This window comes from Pongo abelii, chromosome 17 (assembly GCF_028885655.2).
Source record: "Pongo abelii isolate AG06213 chromosome 17, NHGRI_mPonAbe1-v2.0_pri, whole genome shotgun sequence".
In the NCBI taxonomy this organism is placed as follows: Eukaryota; Metazoa; Chordata; class Mammalia; order Primates; family Hominidae; genus Pongo; species Pongo abelii.
In genome coordinates this window covers 50,610,343-50,630,499 of record NC_072002.2, presented here as the reverse complement: position 1 = coordinate 50,630,499, position 20,157 = coordinate 50,610,343, and the positions used below count along the sequence as shown (strand labels likewise).

At 46.7% G+C, this 20,157-nt stretch overlaps 1 protein-coding gene across 9 annotated transcripts in view; it reads right to left on the bottom strand.

Moving 5' to 3' along the window:
• The window catches only part of FHOD3 (formin homology 2 domain containing 3), a 503,817-nt gene extending 483,955 nt beyond the window's left edge, over positions 1–19,862 (bottom strand). For 5 of the 9 annotated variants that reach the window (XM_054537478.2, XM_054537472.2, XM_054537473.2 and 2 more), the window contains exon 1: positions 19,554–19,850. In XM_054537478.2, the coding sequence (XP_054393453.2) occupies positions 19,554–19,718 (165 nt within the window). In that variant the 5' untranslated portion in view covers positions 19,719–19,850. 9 annotated transcript variants of the gene reach the window in all.
• Between the last annotated feature and the right edge of the window lie 295 nt (positions 19,863–20,157).

Here is a 20,157-nt window from a genome sequence, read left to right as displayed (position 1 = left end):
ATGAACAGACAATTCTCGGAAGAAGACATTTATGCAGCCAACAGACATATGAAAAAATGCTCATCATCACTGGTCATTAGAAAAATGCAAATCAAAACCACAATGCAAATCATAACTCATGCCGGTTAGAATGGCAATCATTAAAAAGTCAGGAAACAACAGATGCTGGAGAGGATGTGGAGAAATAGGAACACTTTTACACTGTTGGTGGGAGTGTAAATTAGTTCAACCATTGTGGAAGACAGTGTGGCAATTCCTCAAGGATCTAGAACCAGAAATACCATTTGACCCAGTGATCCCATTACTGGGTATATACCCAAAGGATTATAAATCATGCTACTACAAAGACACATGCACATGTATGTTTATTGCGGCACTATTCAAAATAGCAAAGACTTGGAACCAATCCAAATGTCCATCAATAATAGACTAGATAAAGAAAATGTGGCACATATACACAATGGAATACTATGCAGCCATAAAAAAGGATGAGTTCATGTCCTTTGTAGGGACATGGATGAAGCTGGAAACCATCATTCTCAGCAAACTATCACAAGGACAGAAAACCAAACACTGCATGTTCTCACTCATAAGTGGGAGCTGAACAATGAGTACACATGGACACAGGGAGGGGAACATCACACACTGGGGCCTGTGAGGGGCGTGGGGGACTGAGGGAGGAATAGCATTAGGAGAAATACCTAATGTAAATGACGAGTTGATGGGTGCAGCAAACCAACATGGCACATGTGTACCTATGTAACAAACCTGCACATTGTGCACATGTACCCCAGAACTTAAAGTATAATATAAAAAGAAAAAAAGTGAAGCCCACCCCTAAAAGGAACAGAGCTGCAGAACAACAGGCGCTGGGGTGGGCTCTTCCAGTTTGCCTTATCGGGTCCATCCTCAAGCTACTGATTACTCTGAACCCTAAATAAACTGATCGGAAACTATTAAAACACTAATAACACCAAAGGCCCTTCAATCAATAATGACCAATCAAAATGACCAAGATATATTTTGGAATATATATAGACAGCTCAAAAGGACAAGAGGTGACCTCGCTATCCATCTGAGGGATTTTTAACCCCAGTGACTCATGCAGTAGAATTTGGGAAATGCCCTTTTTGCTGGTGAACAAATGCTGGTGAAATGCGGTAGACCCTCTTGAGGAGCTCCAGTTTTCTCCCCTACACACCCCAGGAGGCAGAAGCAAAGTACCATCCTGGGCATGCATGGGGCTAAACTTCTGCTTGTTCCCTCACAGATTTCCCCTGCTTTGGCAACCTGACAAATAACTGCCTAGAATAATGAAATTTAAACTGTTTAGACTTTGCAGAACTACATATGTTAATTTAACGGAGCTGGTACAGTCTGCTTTAGGGACCAGGTGGGTCAAGGAAATTTTTTTTTTTTTAATGAGAGCAATGGCTCTCCGAGAAAGTGGGGGAAGAAAAGAGGCTTAAAGATACCAGAGCCCTGAGACACAAAGAAATCTCAGGCCCCGGGCCACCCCTCCTTCTCCCCTCCCACTCCCCGAGGATTAGCTCTAGTCTTACTCATGGCTGTCTCCGCCACAGAACGGTGCATGCAGTGGCAGCAGCGGGCAGAGAACTGCCACTTCAGGGCCTAGCAAATCACAGCACTCATGAGGGCGCATCAAGCAGGAGTCACAGACACCAATCAGGTAACCAAAATTACATTTTCAAAAGTCGGGTCTGTGAGCAGACATAATGGGGTGTCTGCCTGAGTACTCAGCACTGCTGGGGTTCACTAGGACATCACAGATCTGGGATCCTCTCCCCCGGCCTGGTGCAAGGCAGGCTGCCAGAGGAATTCATGTGGTGGGCATGTGAGCACACAGGTTCTGGGCTTTGATCTAAGTGCTCCCTCATTGCTGCTGTGAGGCCAGGCCTTTAACCAAAGCACTGTTCACAGACTAATGTTACAAGCAATATTCAAAATCTCAAGATGTTCCAGAGTCCCCCAGGACCCCTTAACCCCCACATGCCCTCTGCAGGAGCCCACCAGTTTCATCCAAAAGGGAACCTGATAAAAACTTCTGTACACTGGGTGGAACAAGAGAATCAAGAGTCTCAGGGTGAGGGTGTCATATCAGAGGGGAAAGAGTTTGGTCACAGGGAGCAGATCTGGGATCCAGAGCTGTTGGATGGCCAAAGAGGCAGGCTGAGGCCAGGAAAGGCCTGGAAATGGAGAGAGACTGAGGTCAATGCCCTAAACATCTCCATGTAAGCTAGTTTCTAATGAAACTCACTAAACATAAGCCAGTCACCATTTCCTGCAAAAGCACAGGCCCCACATTATGCACAGATGTCTTTCAAAAGTTCAATATGAATCGACTATTTGGAACTCTGAGTGCATTTTTCATAGAAATAAAGTGATGCCTATTAGGAGAGTAGGCTAAGAGACCAGGCCAGCCTGACACCATCATGGCCTATCAGTTCCTGGAGACGAGGCCCATGCTTTATTCTTTTCTGATTTCCAAGTGCTCTGCAGAGAACCTGACTTAGAATCAGAACTCACAGAGTTCTGCTCTGTGAGTCAGTGAAAGACTTCCTCGGACATCAAGCATGATTGCACATTTAACTTCCTTGTGTGTTCCTCAGGAATGCAAGTGCTAACATCCTCGATTTTTAAAGGCACTTGGAGAACCACATAGATCTCCCCCACTTAGGCCTTGACCTAATGTACTCTAATATCCTAAGGAAAGTCAGGATCCCTAGACAAGGAGGCAGAATAGAAACAGAGCTGAAAGATGGACTCTGGTTTTTCATTTGAGGCAGGTCCCCAGACTGCACGCATTGAAAGTATAAGATGCCCTGATGAGGGGGCTCCTTGGAGGGCCATCTGGAGGCCTTGGCAACCTTAGGACCCTTATTTCCCTCAGCAAAGAGAAGATAAAACTCATTCAAAAACCAGACATCTAATACTCTAGCCCCTGAACTTCTTAAATATCTGTTGCCCTCCCATTGTTCCCACCACCTCCTCCTCTAAAGCTCTATTCTCTGACGTGACAGAGAAAGCCACATGTACTCGGCTGCATTCCTCCATTACTGCTCACGTCACCTCTGTGTGCAATGATCACAGTGCATCTTTCACATTCTAATTTCTCTAGTGCCACTTGCTGCTTTGCTTGTTTACACCGTTTTGCTAATTGATAAAATGGCTGGTGATTTGTGCTCCATGGGGATTGAGAAGTGATTCTCACACAGCTCTGTCATAGGCATTGTCCCTGTGTAAAGTTGTGAAATGAGGGTTTTGAGCCAGGGTGACATCAGAGCCCAGGATGATGAGGCCATGAGGCAGGGGACGCCAGTACTTTGCCTCACAATTCATCCACAACAGGGCTTTGGGAGGCATAAGAATTAAGAACAAATAAGATATCTAAATGAATGATCTTTTTTGTGGGCAGTGTTTTAAAAAGTGCTTACATTCTGAAGTTCAGAGACCCGAATAACAAATTCTTCTGACAGGCCAGGTGCAGTGGCTCATGCCTGTAGCCCCAGCTACTCAGGAGACTGAGGCTGGAGGATCATGAGCCTAGGAGGTCGAGGCTGCAGTGACCGTGATCATGCCACTGCACTCCAGCCTGGGCAACAGAGTGCAACTCTGTCTCAAAAAAAAAAAAAAAAAAAAAAAGAAGACAAATTCTTCAGACAAAGGATAACTTGCCAAATAAGAAACCTCCTGACTGCCCTGCTAAGGAGAGAGCCAGGTAATTATCTGCTGAATAAAGAATCTAGGTATTTATCACAGAAAAATGAAAACTTAGGTTTACACAAAATCTCTATGCAAATGTTTAGAGCAGCTTTATTCATAACCACCAAAAACCAGAAACAACCCAGGTGTCCTTCAGGGAGTGAATGGATGAACAAACTGTGGGATATCCATACCATGGGAAACTGCTCCGCAATAAAGAGGCAGGAACTCCTGAAGCACCCAACAACTTGGATCTCAAGGGCACTGTGCAGAGTGAAGAAGCCAGTCTCAAAAGACTACACATGAAATGATTCTATTCATATAGCATTCTTGAAAAAGCAAAACTACAGGGAAAGAAAACAGATCAGTGGCCTCTGAGAATGCACAACTACAAAAGCGTGGCCCGAGAGAATTCTTTAGGTTCCTGGAATTGTTCTGTGTCCTGTTAGTGGTGGCAGTTACAAAAACTAATGCATATATGAAAACTCATAGGACTGTGCACCAAAAATAAAAGTGAATTTTACCAAATATGAAGGTTTTTTTTAAGTTCACAAATTCTTTGGCAATTCTCCCATAAAACAATGATATCTAATTCCCCCTTGCCCTTGAATGAGGGCCAGCCCTGGTGATTCACTTCTAACAAGTAGAGTACAGCCAGAGCATGTGGCTAGACAGGGTGAGCAGCACCCGCCTGGACCTCTCACTTTGGAGCCTGGAACTGCCACAGAAGAAGTCCACCTACCCTGAGGACACCATACTAGAGAGACCTTGGGAAGAGACCATTGACATATGAAGAGAGACGCCCAAGGAGCTCCCAGCTATTGGCACTTCCCAGCCCAGGCACTAGCCATATGACTGAAGAAATCTGAGATGGTACCAAGGCCAGCCATGATCCAGCTGCACCCTCATGACAGACCCTGAGCCAGAACCACCCAAGGAACTGCCTTCAAATTCATGGCCCAAGGAAACTGTGAGAGATAATAAATATGATTGTTTGAAGCCACTACGTTTGGGGTGATTTATTCATAGCTATAGATAACTAATATAGGCACCCACATTTTCTGAGCAATCCCCATGTGACTGATACTTTCTCAAACATTAACTTATTTTCCATTCATTCAATAAATATTTATTGAGCACTTTCCATATGCCATGGATGACACATGGACCAGAGGGCGAAGCAGGTAGACTCCAAGAGGCAGGATAATCAACAGAACGTGATTCTGATGGAGCAGGGATTGCTGATAGGGAGAGGTTCTCAGTTGGTTTGGGCAACTAGCTGGTAATGCTCCTCGCTGAGGCAGTATGGGTCTGTGGGAAGATGACAAGATCTGATCTAGACGCGGGGCAGGTTCAATGCCTATGGGACATCCGGGAGGAGCTGTCCAAAGGGCAGCTGGGTATTTGGTCTCAGAGCCCACAGAGAGCTAAGCCAGGGGTCAGCTCTAGGGGGTCGTCAGAAAGCCCTCAAAGCCACCCAGGACAAAGAGGGTGACTGTGAGGAGGAGGTGTGGTCTTCAGACAGAAACCTTGAAAGGCCAACATTCAAAAAGCCAGAGGGAGCAGGAGGATTGAGAAGGACTAGAAAGGGCAGGTGAATATCGCACCATCAAACAGAACGGCAAGCATTCCTCAAAGGGGACCATCAGAAACAGCAATTACTGCTATGAGATTCTATAAGTCAAGAATGGAAAGTATCTACTAGATTTAAAGACTACCTTAGCAAGAGTAGTTTTATTGCAGTAGTGACAGGAACTGAGAGGGAACAGGGCGGGGGGAAGATAAGACAGTGGGGCTTAGACAGGTCTGGGAGGCTTGAGGGATGAAGGGCAGAAGAAAGACAGCTGGGCCCAGGGGCAGGGAGGAGGGACTTTCTGGACAGAAGAGGCTTTAGCCCACCTAAATGCTAATGGGAGGATCTCAGAGGGAAGGAGAGGGTGAAGACACAGTGGAAAAAGGCTGGCATGGCCAGAAGAAGGGGCGCACCTGCCCCCCTCCCCCCATCAGCAAGGATGGCACGGCAAGGCACATGGGTGCAGGTGGAGGTTGAGGCAGGCAGGGGCCAGGGCTGCATCTGGGTGGTCTGCTTTGTCTTTGCAGTCAAAGGTAAGGACCCACGCTGGGAGTGGGGACACTGTGGTGGGGGTGCAGGTGTGGGATGGTGAGAGGAGATCTCATAGCACAGCTGCAGGGAAGGGACTACAATGCTGGGAAAGGAACATGGCTCACCATTGCACATGGCACCTGGGGCTGGAGGCCATGCATGCTCCTGTGACATACAAAAAATAAGAGGACCTTGTGTTTGTCCACAACAGCCCATGAGGGAGGTGCTACTGTCTGAAGATTTCATTAGAAACACGGAGCTCAGGTCTGTCTGACATGGAGCCCAGCACCATTTTGCCAGCCCTTGGTGTCATTTATTTGTGTTACTCTGTGGACCAATGGAATCTGAAATCAAGCAGACACCCATGAACATCTGTGAAAGGGAGGAAGGAGAGAAAGCTCCCAGAAACGGTCACATCGTAAGCCCTCACTGGCTAACACTTGATAGATAATCAGCTCACCAGGAATTAGCAGTGGCTGGGACTATGAACAGCAGGGGTCCCCACCCTCCCTGCCCAGACGCATCCTGAGGCTTGTCCCTGTCTCCTTTCCTCCTCCCATGCTATCTACATAGGTGGCCTTTCAGTGACTCCCCATCCATCCATCTCCTTTCTTCTTTGCCCCAACTCTCTTTCTCTCATTTTTTTGTAATTATTTTCTTCCTGTCTTTCCTCTTCTTTTCCTTTTCTGTCATGTTTCTATTACATGAAATGAAAATAATTTTTTATTCAGTTTGTGGTCATTGACAACAGCCCCTGCTCCCCAGTCAAGCCCATATATTAGCTTAGCCCCCGGGCCCACTGCTGTGGGTCACATCTCTCCAGGGGGCTATCTTCACCCACCCAGAGCCTTGGAGCCTGATCCTGACTCCCACATCCTATCTGTATCTCACCTGTACAGGTGCCCTTTACCTCCCTTTCACCTACTAAAACCCCACCCTCCTTCTCCACGAGGCTTTCCAGGCCATGCAGTCCACGTGGATTTTTCCCAAGTTGACATTTCTTTTTTTCTTTTTCTTTTTTTTTTTTTTGAGACAGAATCTCACTCTTGTTGCCCAGGCTAGAGTGCAGTGGCACAATCTTGGCTCACCGCAACCTCCACCTCCCAGGTTCAAGCAATTCTCCTGCCTCAGCCTCCTGAGTAACTGGAATTATGGGCACCCACCACCATGCCCAGCTAATTTTTGTACTTTTTAGTAGAGATAGGGTTTCACCATGTTGGCCAGGCTGGTCTCAAACTCCTGACCTCAGGTGATCTGCCTGCCTCAACCTCCCAAAGTGGTGGGATTACAGGTGCAAGCCACTGCACCCGGCCCCAAGTTGACATTTCTATAGCCCCACAGGCCTATGTCACACTTTGACATGAGTCATATGCTGCCTTCAGTTGTTACTTCACTTTGCATTATGTTTATGCCTTACTTCCCCAGCCCATCATCATAATAAAGGACATCATTTTCACATTCCTGGGATCAGTAGCATTGATAGAAATAAAGCTTCCCGCATAGCCAAGCTCTACTCCCCAGCCTGTGTAAAACTAAGCACCAACTTGTTCCATTTAATGTCATGTCAACTCAGTTTACATTTTTCTCTGACTGTGTTCACTCTGCACACTTCTTTGGGTGTCAACACACATCCTTCAGGCTTATCTCTGACACATGGAGACAGGGAGCTGGGCCCAAACAACAGAAGCCACGTGCTGAGTTCATTTTTTCACCCTGTGAGGGGTGGTTACCGTGCATTGGTCATGAACCAACTGATTTTCATTTTCTCACCTTTGAGATGGAGGCCCAAATGCCCCACTTGCCCTCTTTCAGGGTTGTATGAGGATCAGCCAGGCTAACCTATGTCCCAGTGCCTGGTAAACTGCACAGACATGCTGTGGTTCTAGTACTGGCGTATTCTGTAATGAATCACTGTCCGCAAAAATGCACTCAGTTCTGGGAACAAAAAACCACTCGTATCCTTGACTATTGTTCTGGACAGGACTGCCCAACAGCTCTCCTTTCCCTGCTCCCAGGCACATGGTGCTGCTGAGCTTGGATGGAGGAGCCACAGGAAGACTGGATAACCTCTCCCACTTCCGGGCACTGGCAGCTCAGAGGCTAGCCGCTCCCGGACTGCCGGTCCCTGGTGATTCATGGAAGCTGCGGTCAGGAGCCTGCCTGAGTCCTCCTGCAGCCTGAAGCTATGATCTGATATGGGAATGAGTAACAGATCCCTCCAAGGTAAGCGCCATCACCTGAAATAAAATTTCCTATCCAGAGCCTCCACAGTTGGCAAAAGGCAGAATCTCCGTGTGTGGGAAGAAGGGCAGTTGGACTCTGCAGCCACCACTCCTTTCTCCCCAGGTCTACCTTCCTCTTGGAATTTCCCACTAATCAGAGCTGCTGCAGCCACTGTGGCCACACTTGCCTCAGGGGCCCTCCCCCTCACACAAGCTCACAATGCTCTTCCCCCTCCCCTCAGCTCAGCGTGGGCAGGAACAGAAAACAAGGCTTAGGAACAGTGCAGGTGACAGCACCCAGCTCACGAGCTGGTACTTCCCCATCGTGAACTGCAGGCCTCAAGTCTGGCCTGGTCTCCCTCCATAAGAGAAGACCCCGATACCCACCCCACCCACAAGAGCCCCCCAGGCATGTCAACACCATCCAGGACAGCGTGCCTTCTCTTGCCAACATGGGGCTTCCTTGCAAGCTGTACTTTCCTGTTGGAGGATCTAGCATGGACTCAGTAGCGAGAAGGCCAGAAACAAGTTTTTGATACATTGAAGAGTTGGTTCTACCACACTCACCTACAGTGTGGGGGAGGAGTTATAACATCCACAAATCATGGTGACAGATTAGGGATCTGAAGGCTAAGGCTCCACCCTACAGACACTTTCCTATTGCTGCAGTCATCATGTATATTAACATATATTGCACTTTTTCCATTTAACATTCTTGCAAATATTCAAAAAAATATTTGTTGGGGCTTACTATATAACAGACCCTGTCCTAGGAACTCTGAAATGAAAGGTAAGTTAATGCGCTTCCTGCTACTGGGGCTTTACATCTGGTGGAGGGACGCAGCCACAGGATGAAGTGAGACCCACAGTGTCCTGGGTCCGAAGATGCTCAGTGCACAGCCCGGGTGTGTCTGGGGGATGGCCAGGAAAGCCTAGAATGAGTTTTGTTCTTCAAAATGGGTAGAGACAATGGGATACATACACGTAATTTATTCACGGTTTTAACAGTCATCTCTGAATCCCACCTGGTGGTATTCTGAGTTCAAGTGTCAGTCTTGGAGGTGATACCAGCTGCACAAAGAAAGGAAGAAGTCAGGTTGCAGCTGGGCTTCATAACTTGGCCTGGCTCTTCACCTGCCCCAAACAGATTTAGAGACCATCTTTCCAGCTACCTCCAATGCTTAAAATGAGAGTAACTGCTCCTATCCAAGATGAAATCTTTATCCTTCAACTCAGCAACTAAACATTGAGAATTCATCTTAAAGAAGTAATCAAATATGAGAAAAAAGATTTATTTTTCTGCAAGTATGTATTATAGCACTATCTGTATTTTCCTTATTGGCAACTACCTAAACCTCCAATAGTTCAATCATTCATGCATTCATTTAATGAATATGTATTAAGTACCAAGCATGGACAAATTTAACATTCAAGAAGAAAGAGCACTTTCCCTCATGGAACCTGGGAACAATGGTTACATGGATCATGGTACATACATAGACTGGATTACCAAACTGTCATTAAAGATGATGTGCTCCAAGAATATTTAATGACTTGGGAAAGTATTCAGATATTATTATGAATAGATGTTAAAATTCTGGCAAGACACGAAAGTGTTAAGAGTGGTTCACTTTGGGTGATGAGAAAAGTGATTTATATTTCTTCAATGTGCATTTCTTTGGTCTCCAAATGTATCCATGTGTTCATTCTGTGATGGGAACAGATGCTTTGTTGTATAAGGGAGAAATCCTTGTTTGTTAGTCTTTCCTTCCCTGAGTCTAGCTTTGTCAGTAGCAATCTCTCTCCAGCAAAGTCATCCTGAGTCCACCCACACACACAGTTTAAGTGGACAGCTGCATGGAACTACAGTGTGAAGATACTTTAGAGTACAAGACACATGCACATCAATAAACACATACTGATCTGAGTAATAAAAACAGTCCATATTACACAGCTTTCTCATGGGCATAAAACAGCTCTTTACTTCTGCCACCACAGGGGAAGGTAACAGGTGTGGCACTTCCAGCAGCCCCCTGTAGACACTATCTGCAGGTTGTAGGTCACAGATCACTCATTGACCAAACCCTGGGGTCATGGTTCTTGCGGCTTATCCACCCTATTTCCATCCTCTTGGGTACAACCAATTAATTTTCAAGGGCCATGTCCATCCCCATCTGTGGGGATATGAGGACCCAACTCTCCAAGTACAAATTAGGGAGAAATGGACTTCTAAAAAATAAAGCTCAGGCCAGGCACAGTGGCTCATGCCTGTAATCCAAGCACTTTGGGAGGCCGACGCGGGCAGATCATGAGGTCAGGAGTTCGAGACCAGCCTGGCCAACACGGTGAAACCCAATCTCTACTAAAAATACAAAAATTAGCCAGGCATGGTGGCGCATGCCTGTAATCCCAGCTACTTGGGAGGCTGAGGCAGGGGAATTGCTTGAACCTGGAAAGTGGAGGTTGCAGTGAACCGAGACTGTGTCACTGCACGCCAGCCTGGGCAACAGAGAAAGACTCCGTCTCAGAAAAATAAAAAATAAAGCTCAGAAATGGGAAAGGCTACACTCGAAGGCCGGAGGGCAACTGGTCACTATGATACATGAAGAAGTCAGGAGGTGCTCCTAGCAGAGGCTTTACACAAGGGACTTCTGCAAGGAGATGGCTGGGATGAGCAGACTATTCTTCCTCCCTTCTAACTCTAAATCACGGTTATCCTCTCACTCAGTAAATATTTACTGTACACTCACTATGTGCCAGACACTGTTCTAGGTTCTTGGGCTGCACCAGTAAACAAAACAGATTTAAAAAAACAAAAACAAAACAAAAAACTCTGCCCTCGTGGAGAAGTGGACCAACTACTCGAGGACTTTGGAGTTTGCCTTGAATGGCAAGAGGGCTAAGGGAGGTTTGGAGCAGAGGAGTGATATGACCTGACTCTCCTTTTTTAAATATCTCTTTCCTCTTTGGCTAGTCACACAAGTTGGTTGCCTAGCCTGTTTCCTCTGTGTTAAGATCACTGAATGGAACATATCTGGTTCTAACTTTTCCTCTCTTTCCATTAGTGGCTATGTTCTAAGGCAAGCAGGAAGCCTCCACCCTACCAGACATCATCAAGACCTACTGTAAACTACAGTGAGTAAGACAGTGCAATGTCAGCACACAAACCCCTAGACAGACAATGGAGCCCGGAGCCCAGAAACACACTAGAGGCTGTGGGAGTGAGGCACCTCAGAGGGGCCACTGTAGACTGTGCTCCGAGCCCTCCACACTCCCCACCACTTGGACACTGCAAATGTCCCCTCTGTTGGCTGCTCTCCCAGGGGTTCCAGCGCCCATGCCCTTCCAGCTGCAAGCACATATGTCATGAAATCAGGGGACCACAGCCACTAACACTCCCAGAAATGTTTCCTCCTTATTGTTCAGAAGGGTTAAAAGCTAGGTTTCTAGGGTATAGCACCCTTAATAATATTTCATTTTGCTTTCATTTAATCACACTACCGACATAGGAGGGGGACAGTATTCTATCAACCACTTGTCTCAACCCCAATGTCACCACATGCTCATTTTCATTGACTCTGGAAGGGTTGAAGAAGGTGACCTCAAATCACAAATAAAACCAAACAATTGTTAAAGTGATACAAAATGCAATTGGTATAAACTTCTTTAGTCAAAATTGTGGTCAGTGATTGGCTGCAGGCTGTGTGTGACTCTGGTTTAGCCAGAGGGACCCTCCTCCTCGTTTTCTCCCCCAAGGACCACCCCACTACTCAGAGTCTCCAGCCTGTCAGGGTCCAGCCATGCAAGCTCGTAGTGTTTGCCCATCAATTCATTTGCTACACACTCCAAGCCACTCTTTGGCTCTGATCAAGCAGTCAGAAGATGCCTTGGTTATCTTCTATTCTGAGAACTTAAAAAAATCTTGGGCTTGTCCCACACACTCTGGTTACAGCTCTGGCATTTCATTCTCTGCTATAAAAATCAGTGCATGATGAGGCATCTCAGCACCACAGGAGTTTCCTTCTTGGTTTTCTCTTCTTCAAGAATGTTAAAGATATTCAATGAGAAACTAATTTGTTTCATTTTTGCCAAGTCTAGGAATACCTTTCTATATTGAACTGCAAGTTGTTTAACATTTTCCCTTTTTTCGAGTTGATCAAAAATTTTAAGATTTTCTTTCCTAACATTAAACATTTTTCCTTGGAGTCTAACATTTTAATATCTAGATTACAAAACTAACTGGTGAAGAGGAGTTGGATGTTTCCAGTTTGTAAATAGATACAATGTAGATTCCACTTGTTACTATGTGTCTCTAAAAACAGAGAAACTTCTGGGTACATATTTTTGCTGATTGGTGGTAATTTTTTTTTCAAAAAATAATTGATCTTCTTCCCTCCTTAACAGTTAATTCATAAATAAGTTTATCTGCCCACAGAAAATCAATGTTGACTGTAATTATAAGGGTGCCAAGGTATACGATCAACTTACATTTTCATGTACATTAAAGCATCACTGCCATTCACTGTAAACTGAGAATCTCTTCTGAGGCATACTGAAGGTGGAGGCAGAGCTGGCTCACTGGGAACGGGACAACACCCCAGTGTGGCTATGCAGGCATGTCATGGGCATCAACAGCCTTGGGAAACTGAGTGCCTTTATATATTGGTATCATTTATTATAGCCTTAGCAACTTCACAGTTTAGTGATAAAAATTTAGGAGCATATACTGAAACCACAGGTATAATATCTCTACCTTAGCATTTCGCTTACTAAGCTAATAGTTTATGTATTGTTTACTGACAATTGTTTACTTCATCATGGGAACTGATTGAGCCTAGAAAGACACCCTGAACATAAAAAGACAGATGCCCTACACTTGTTTTTCTAAGATTCTAAGGAGAACACAACAATCAGGTGGGAAGCAAAGTATCAATGGAGGTATGAAAAAAAAAAATCCACTGATGATTAGCCATCTCAGCCATAGAAAACACACTCAGATCATACAGTAACACTTAATGAAAGAGCTCTGATCCCAAGGGGACTATTGGAATTGTAACCTAATTTTTTTAGCTCTTTTATTAAAATATTTCAGTATATGCACAAGTATAGAAAGTAGTATCATGAGCCCTCCCCACATACCTATAATCCAACTTTAACTCACAGTCTATCCTGTTCCATCCATATATTGACTCACCTACTTGTCTCTTATCTGGAATTTATTCTGAAGCAAATTCTAGACATCATATAATTTCAGTATGTATCTCTGAAAGCCATAAACTGTTACTTAAACCTAACCACAATACTATTATCACACTTTAAAGTTAATAATTTTAATATTAAATATCACTGCTCAAATGTTAAGTGATCTCAAATATTTATTTTATAATGTATTTGAATCAGCATTCATCACAGCCACATATTACCTTTGGTTGATGTATCTCTTCAATCTCTTTTCATCTAAGGTTTCCTTCCATCTTTTTCTTTCTTTTGCAATTTATTTGTTGGAGAAACTGTAATTTCTCACAATCTAGATTGTGCTGATAGTCAAAGCTTAACATTCACTGTAACTTAATTTTCCCCATTCTTTCTAACTTAGTTCAGAACAAAGCTCAGAAACAGTCCTCCAGCTCCCCCTTCACCCCCAAAAATCTTCTGATTGTCTCTCTAATGGAGCAGATGCTGATAAACCCAAGACTCTGAAAATGGCCAGCAGAAGAGGACCCAGCTATGCCTCTAAGCCAGCCACAGGCAATAGCAGTGTCATTGAGAGATGAGGTGTGGAGGTTGCTGTCCTCTGAAGACAGAAAAGTTCCCAAGTGTTCAAAAGTATCATCTTCAGAGAGAGATAAAATATGGAGAGAAAAGGAGGATGGGAGAGGGCTGTTCCTGAGTTGGCCTCAGCATGTTAATCAGTTTTAAAGTCGACACTATTAAGAACTAACATTTCAGAGTCCAGAGGGGGAGGGCAATGGCAGTCCTGTTGTTTTCCAGAGGGACTCAGGTTGGACTCCAAGGACAAAACGCATAGACACAGAGCATCAACCCTGGGAGGACTTGCCAGAGCACGACCACTTAAATCACGGCACTGTGACAGGCAGCCGCATGCAAGGGCAATGCAGTCGACCCTACCCCACCCCCACCTGCACAGAGAGCATGGGCTTTGCTGATTTTCTAATAATGGGACACAGTTAACAACAGGATTTGGAGAAAAAAAAAAGATGACCTTAAATCTTAGTTCCTTCACTTAAATGCAGTATAGCCTTAGGCAACCTGCTTAACCTCCTGTGCCTCAGTTTCCCCATCTGTTAATTGGGGATTCCTCATCTGCCTGCCTGCTAGAGTTGTTGTGAGGATAAATAAAGCTATACATGGAGACCTACAGTGCAGCCTCCAGCATAAGTTCATGACATAGTAGCCCCTTCCTTCCCAAAGATTGATGCCAGTCTATTCCAACCCAGATCCTTGCAAGGGGCCATGACAGCACCTGCTGGATGTCTGGCTAGGTTACCGATATGGTCTGTGGCCATGCATGAAACAAAGCCAACTGACCCATGAAGGGTTCAATCCCATGATCCTGATCTCAATAGCGAGGCTCCAACCAACTGAGCTAATTACAGTGGAGTCAGATTTGACTCTGCTTACATGGAGACACTCTTAGCTGTTCATACGACATTCTTAAAACAGTGTTGTCCTAAGATACTATGACACAACATACTTGCCAAGTTTACTAACAATCTCATCTTTTAAAAATCTTAATGTAATGTAGCAAACAGACGTGTCCCTTAAGAGGATTAAGGTGGAAATTCATTAGTGCAATAATACCAGTGGATTTGTGTTCTAAAACTAACACCAATCAATCAACTTAGTGCACATTCTATCTTAGCACTACTTAGCTTCGAGGGAAACACCAGAGAAATGAACCGCCACGTCTTCTCCCTCAGGGAAGTTATCTGAGAACAGGGGAGACAGTGAGAACCCCCATGTACTGACAGCCTGACCTAAATCACCTGTAATCCATGCTGTTCAGACTGCAGTGTGCACAAAAATCACCAGGGCATCTTGGTGAAACGCATGTTCTGATTCAGCAGGTCAGCGGGGAGGGACGGTGGCAACACCTGAGAGTGTGCATTTCTAATACAGCCCAGGTGATACACAGCTCACACTTGGAGTAGCTAGATTCTAATCCTCACTGCAATCAGCTGCTTACAGATGGGATAGCTGAGGCAGCGAGGCAACCACAAAGGCAAGGGTAGTGAGAAAGGAATGAACACAGTACACTCAAGGCTAATCCAATGAGAGGATGCATGCTGAAATGTGGACAGGCTGCCTGGAAGGAGAACATTCAGGACACAAAAGTGGAGTCCTTAAGAGCTTAGACCTGCTGTCACATGCCAACTCGGAACTTCTCACTTGTGTGACCAGGTGACTTTCTTCCAATCTTGGTCTCTCCTTCTATGAGTTGCAACAGTATCAGTACTTGGCCCTGGAATGGCCATGGGCTTGGTGAGCTGATGTCCCTCTAGGATGGTTCTCAGCTCAGGCAAATGCCTAGGACATGACAGCTATTATAACTCCACTCTGTCCAGCTCACTCCGGGCAACAAAACATTTCCTGAATTAAATCATTAAGTAATAATTGTCATTTTAACATGTACACTAAAAAAGTCACCACTTTTTTGTAAAAATATTCTACAGTTCCATTGTTGTCTATCAAAGTGAAAAAAGAATCCTTAGATCATTAAATGCCAGTAGCATAAATCAATCCAAACACATTTTAAGCTTTAAAAGGTCTATGATTCTATGGATGCTACTGCAGAGGTTTTTCTAAATTAGAACTCCTATAATTACCATTTTTCTTTGAAAATATTAAGCCAGAAATAAACATCTACTTTTGCAGCATTCAAAAACAAAAACTAAATGTCTTGCTTAGCCCAACCTAGAACATATAACCATCAAAATGAACATCCCCCCAATGAGAATATGGCACTTGATTTGAACTTTTTGTTAGAAAACTAATGTTTATTTAATCATATTCCCTAGAACTACTATAAGCAGATGAAGATTTTTTTAAATAATGGATCAGTTTAAGAAATAAAAAATGATAAAGCATAATAAGCACAATCTCTTATTTTTGCATGAGATGACAATTTTGTTAAATGAACAACTTCAACTTCTAATGGAGTCAGCAGACGTGAACTAAATTAATACATCATTAGGTTAAGAAAAGATGTCCACACTCAAGTTTCAGCCAGGAAAGGCCTGACAGGTTGTCCAGTTCAAAGGTTGCCAGCACAGGAGAATCTCTAGGAGAGCTTTAAAAATTAGAACCCTCTGAGGGGGCCTTCTCAGCGCTACCTACACAGGTACATTTACTTTAAGAAGATTCACCCAACTGCACACTTATACTCTGTACACTTTTTGTATATGTGACCTACTTCAGTCAAAAGTTTACTCCCAGCCAGGCATGGTGGCTCACACCTGTAATCCCAGAACTTTGGGAGGCCGAGATGGGAAGATCACTTTGAGCTCAGGAGTTTAAGACCAGCCTAGGTAACACGGTGAAACCCCATGTCTACAAAAAAATACAAAAATTAGCAAGGTGTGGTGGTGCATGCCTATAGTCCCAGCAACCCAGGAGGCTGAGGTGGGAGGGATCACTTGAGCCCAGGGAGGTCAAAGTTGCAGTGAGCCGTGATCACACCACTGCACTCCAGCCTGGGTGACAAGAGTGAGACCCTGTCACAAAAAAAAAAAAAAAAAAAAAAAAAAAAAAATTGACTCCCTCAGGGACTTGAATGTGCAGGAGAGCTGAGAGCACTCTGAGTTTCTGCCTGCCCCATGCTCATGCTTCTCCCCTCTTTGTACCACTGAGAATGCACTCCCTGCACAGAACTCCACCTCTTGTCAATACCAAGCTCTGTGGGACCTGGAAGAAGCACGCCCTGTGGCACAAAAAGCCTCACTGGTGGCAGGGTCCTGGGATGATAGCTCACCCAGGTGAACGGACCCCCCAATAGCTAATTCACAGCAGAGTTGATAACCATATGTTCCCACTTCTGACTATTCACTCTGTGTCAGGCCAGGAATTCTGCCTCAAGTCTTTTAGTTATTTATATCATTCACCTGTCCTGAGGCCTAAAAGTGCTTAGCCCTTGAAGGTGATGGGGTGAACCCCTCCAGTTAATGGAACAGAAGCCCAGGAGGCATGGCTTCTGTCCACAGCCATATACCTGGTTCCCAGAACAAAACAGCACTGACACCCTGAGTCACACAGGGCTGATTTGAATCTCAGTTCCCCACTTCTAGCACAAAAAGTGGGTTATTTAGTCACTCGCCCTCACTTTCCTCATCTCTAAAATAAGGACAATCAAAGTCCCTACTTTATGGAGCTGTGTAGTATGAAAGGAAACCATGCATTCAGAGCCTGGGTGAGGCATACACTACATGCCAAGTGCTTGAAACTCCAGCTGTTTCTATCACAGGTGGATCATCCAATTTTAAGATTCTCTGATGGAAATTAGTATCATCTTGACAATATGAATGTACACCTAGGCACATAAATGCCCTGACTTCTGCTTTACAGAACCCTCATCAATAAAGTCGGTTGCTCACTCTGCTGTAGATGGGAAAAACAATGCCAGACATCTAAATATACTGCAGGGGCCTTTGAGCAAAAGATTCTGAGACTGAGGCTGGCTGGCCCCCAAAACAAAGGTCAAGGGTCTCTGTAGAACCTCTTCTGGTTCTGTTCATTCCATAAGGGACACCTTAGAAAGTTCTGCAAGCCAGTGCAACTGCTCTGCTGGGGCTTCTAGTTGGGGGTGAGGAGGGGGGCAGTAGAGGAGCATCAAGATTTTCTCCTACTAGACCAGGATCAAGACTGTGGGGCTGTTCCAAGGAAACATGAAAACATACTGCAGCTCCCAGTTTGAAAGGTCAACCCATGTATATAAGATTTGAAATCCAAGGAAACCACTTCAAGGTCACAGGGCCACAATTATGAGCCTTTGGTGGTTTCAACAAAAGATCACTGTAATCAGAGACCGTAGTGGCCTGAATAATCATGATGTAGAAGAAGCTCTTTGAAAACTTTTCACTGAATCAACTAATTGAGAAGAACCAAATAATTTACAAAAGTGATTCTGATCAGCTGAATCCAGAATACATCACTCTGGATGATGATGACCCTCTGTCTCCCAATCAAATGTGCTTTTGTGGCCAGAGAGGTTTCCATGACCATATCCGTCCTGAACCAACCAGGAGGGAATGAGATGGAAATGCCCCATTCCTTATTTCTGAAAACGTTACTAATTAAGTAGAGGAGGAAAGCACTGATACACTAATAGAGAAGAAACTACCACTGCTAAAGTCCACCAGTTTCCTCACACAACCAACTTCCTCATCTACTTGCAAAGCAGGTCAACATCATACAGAAATCCGAGGATTTTTTTAAAAATCAATTTTGTTCTTTTGGGCATCAACGCTTCTCTCTTCCAAATATGTGTCAATGTCGACCCTCAAGAAATAAATCATCTCCAAGCTTTGATATGAATCCTAGGCAGAAAACATACTGGGAAGGTAATTTTGCAAGCTGCATTCAATCTGTTTAAGTGAGAGTAAGGGTTTTCCTAGGTAACAAAATGATTAGCTTTCAATACCCAGCTCTTTGCAACAAATGCTTTGCAAGAGGCCTATACTCCTGCAAAAGGTTTTATTTAATAAATAAAATAAATAAAAAAATAAAAACCTCTCTAACGGGTAGACTGAGAAGCCATTCTTCCCAGGGGACACTCATTTCGGGCTGCCAAGCTGAGGCTTTGTGAGCGCGCCGCCCCTCCGCGCCCCCGCCCCTCCTCCCACAGCGACTGCTCCTCCGAGGTTCCCAAGGCCACCTGCTTCTCAGAAGAAAAGGGGGATACCCTGAGCGCTATCGCAGTGCGCGGCCGGCGTCCTCGGCGACGCCCCCGGGGGAAGGAGGAGGCGGTGTCGCCGGGAAGCGTGCTTTGTCGCGAGGGTCGCGTGGCCGCCCGCAGCGGCCCCAGAGGCCTGAGAGAGGTTTTGTCCCGGCCGTCGCTCAGAGCTCTCCTCTCCAAGGGACCTGAGTCTCGCGGCGCCCCGCTTCTTCCCGCGCCCCGCTTGGTGCCCGCCCGAGTGCCGACGCCGACTGCCCGCGTCCGAGCCCCACCCCGCCCACCCGGCCGAGCTAACGGCGCGGCTCCGGGGAGCCTTCTCCATCCCGCCTCGGACCGGCTCGGCACCTGCTCTGCCACGCCCGCCCCCGGCTCTAGCTGTTCCTTCCCGCCCGCCCCGGAGGGTCCCGCGCCAACCAGCGGGTGCCTCGAGCCCCTCTGTCTAACAGGGAGGGGGATTTGCCCTCGAGCGATGGTCCCCCGGGGCCGCGCCCAGCCCAGCCCAGGGGGCCCGCGAAGCCCCGGGCCCCACCCCGGCGCGCACCGCGGCAGGGGGCTGAGTCCAGGGGACCCAGCCCACCCCGCGGGGTCGTACCTTGTGCGGCGCCCGCAGCAGCCGATGGACCCCCGCCAGCTGGGTGCCGAGCGCGAGGTCCTCGCGGAACGTGAACAGCGGCGGCCGGCTGGGCTCGGGGAAGTTGGTGCTGTTGAAAGGGTCCGTGTCATCCAAGAACTGCACCCGGCAAGCCAGCGTGGCCATGATGCATCCCTGCCGCGGGGGCGCGGGCCCCGGGGTTAGCGGGGCCGCGGGCCGGGACGCCCGGGTAGCTGCGCGCAGGGGAGGCCGCAGCCGCCGCTCGCTGGCTCGCGGGCTCGCAGGCTCCGGCGCGCCCCGCTGCAGCCCGGGCTCCGGCCGCGGGGGGCGGGGCGGGGGCGGAGGCGGGGCCGGCGGGCCCCCGCCTTCCCCTCTCCCTCCGGCTCCTCCCCTCCTCCGGGTCCTCTACCCCGCGCCGGGCTGCCCCGGCCGACCGGACCGCAGCCGGGAAAGTGCAAAGGAGACGGCTCGCGCGGCATCTGCAGCCCTGCGCCAAAGGCCGGCGGCGGAGGCGGAGGCGGAGGCGGGGCGGGGAGGCCGGGCGGCCGGACTCTGCTGCACGTGCGCCCCGCGGCCCCGGGCCGAGCTGCACCCCTCGGAGCCT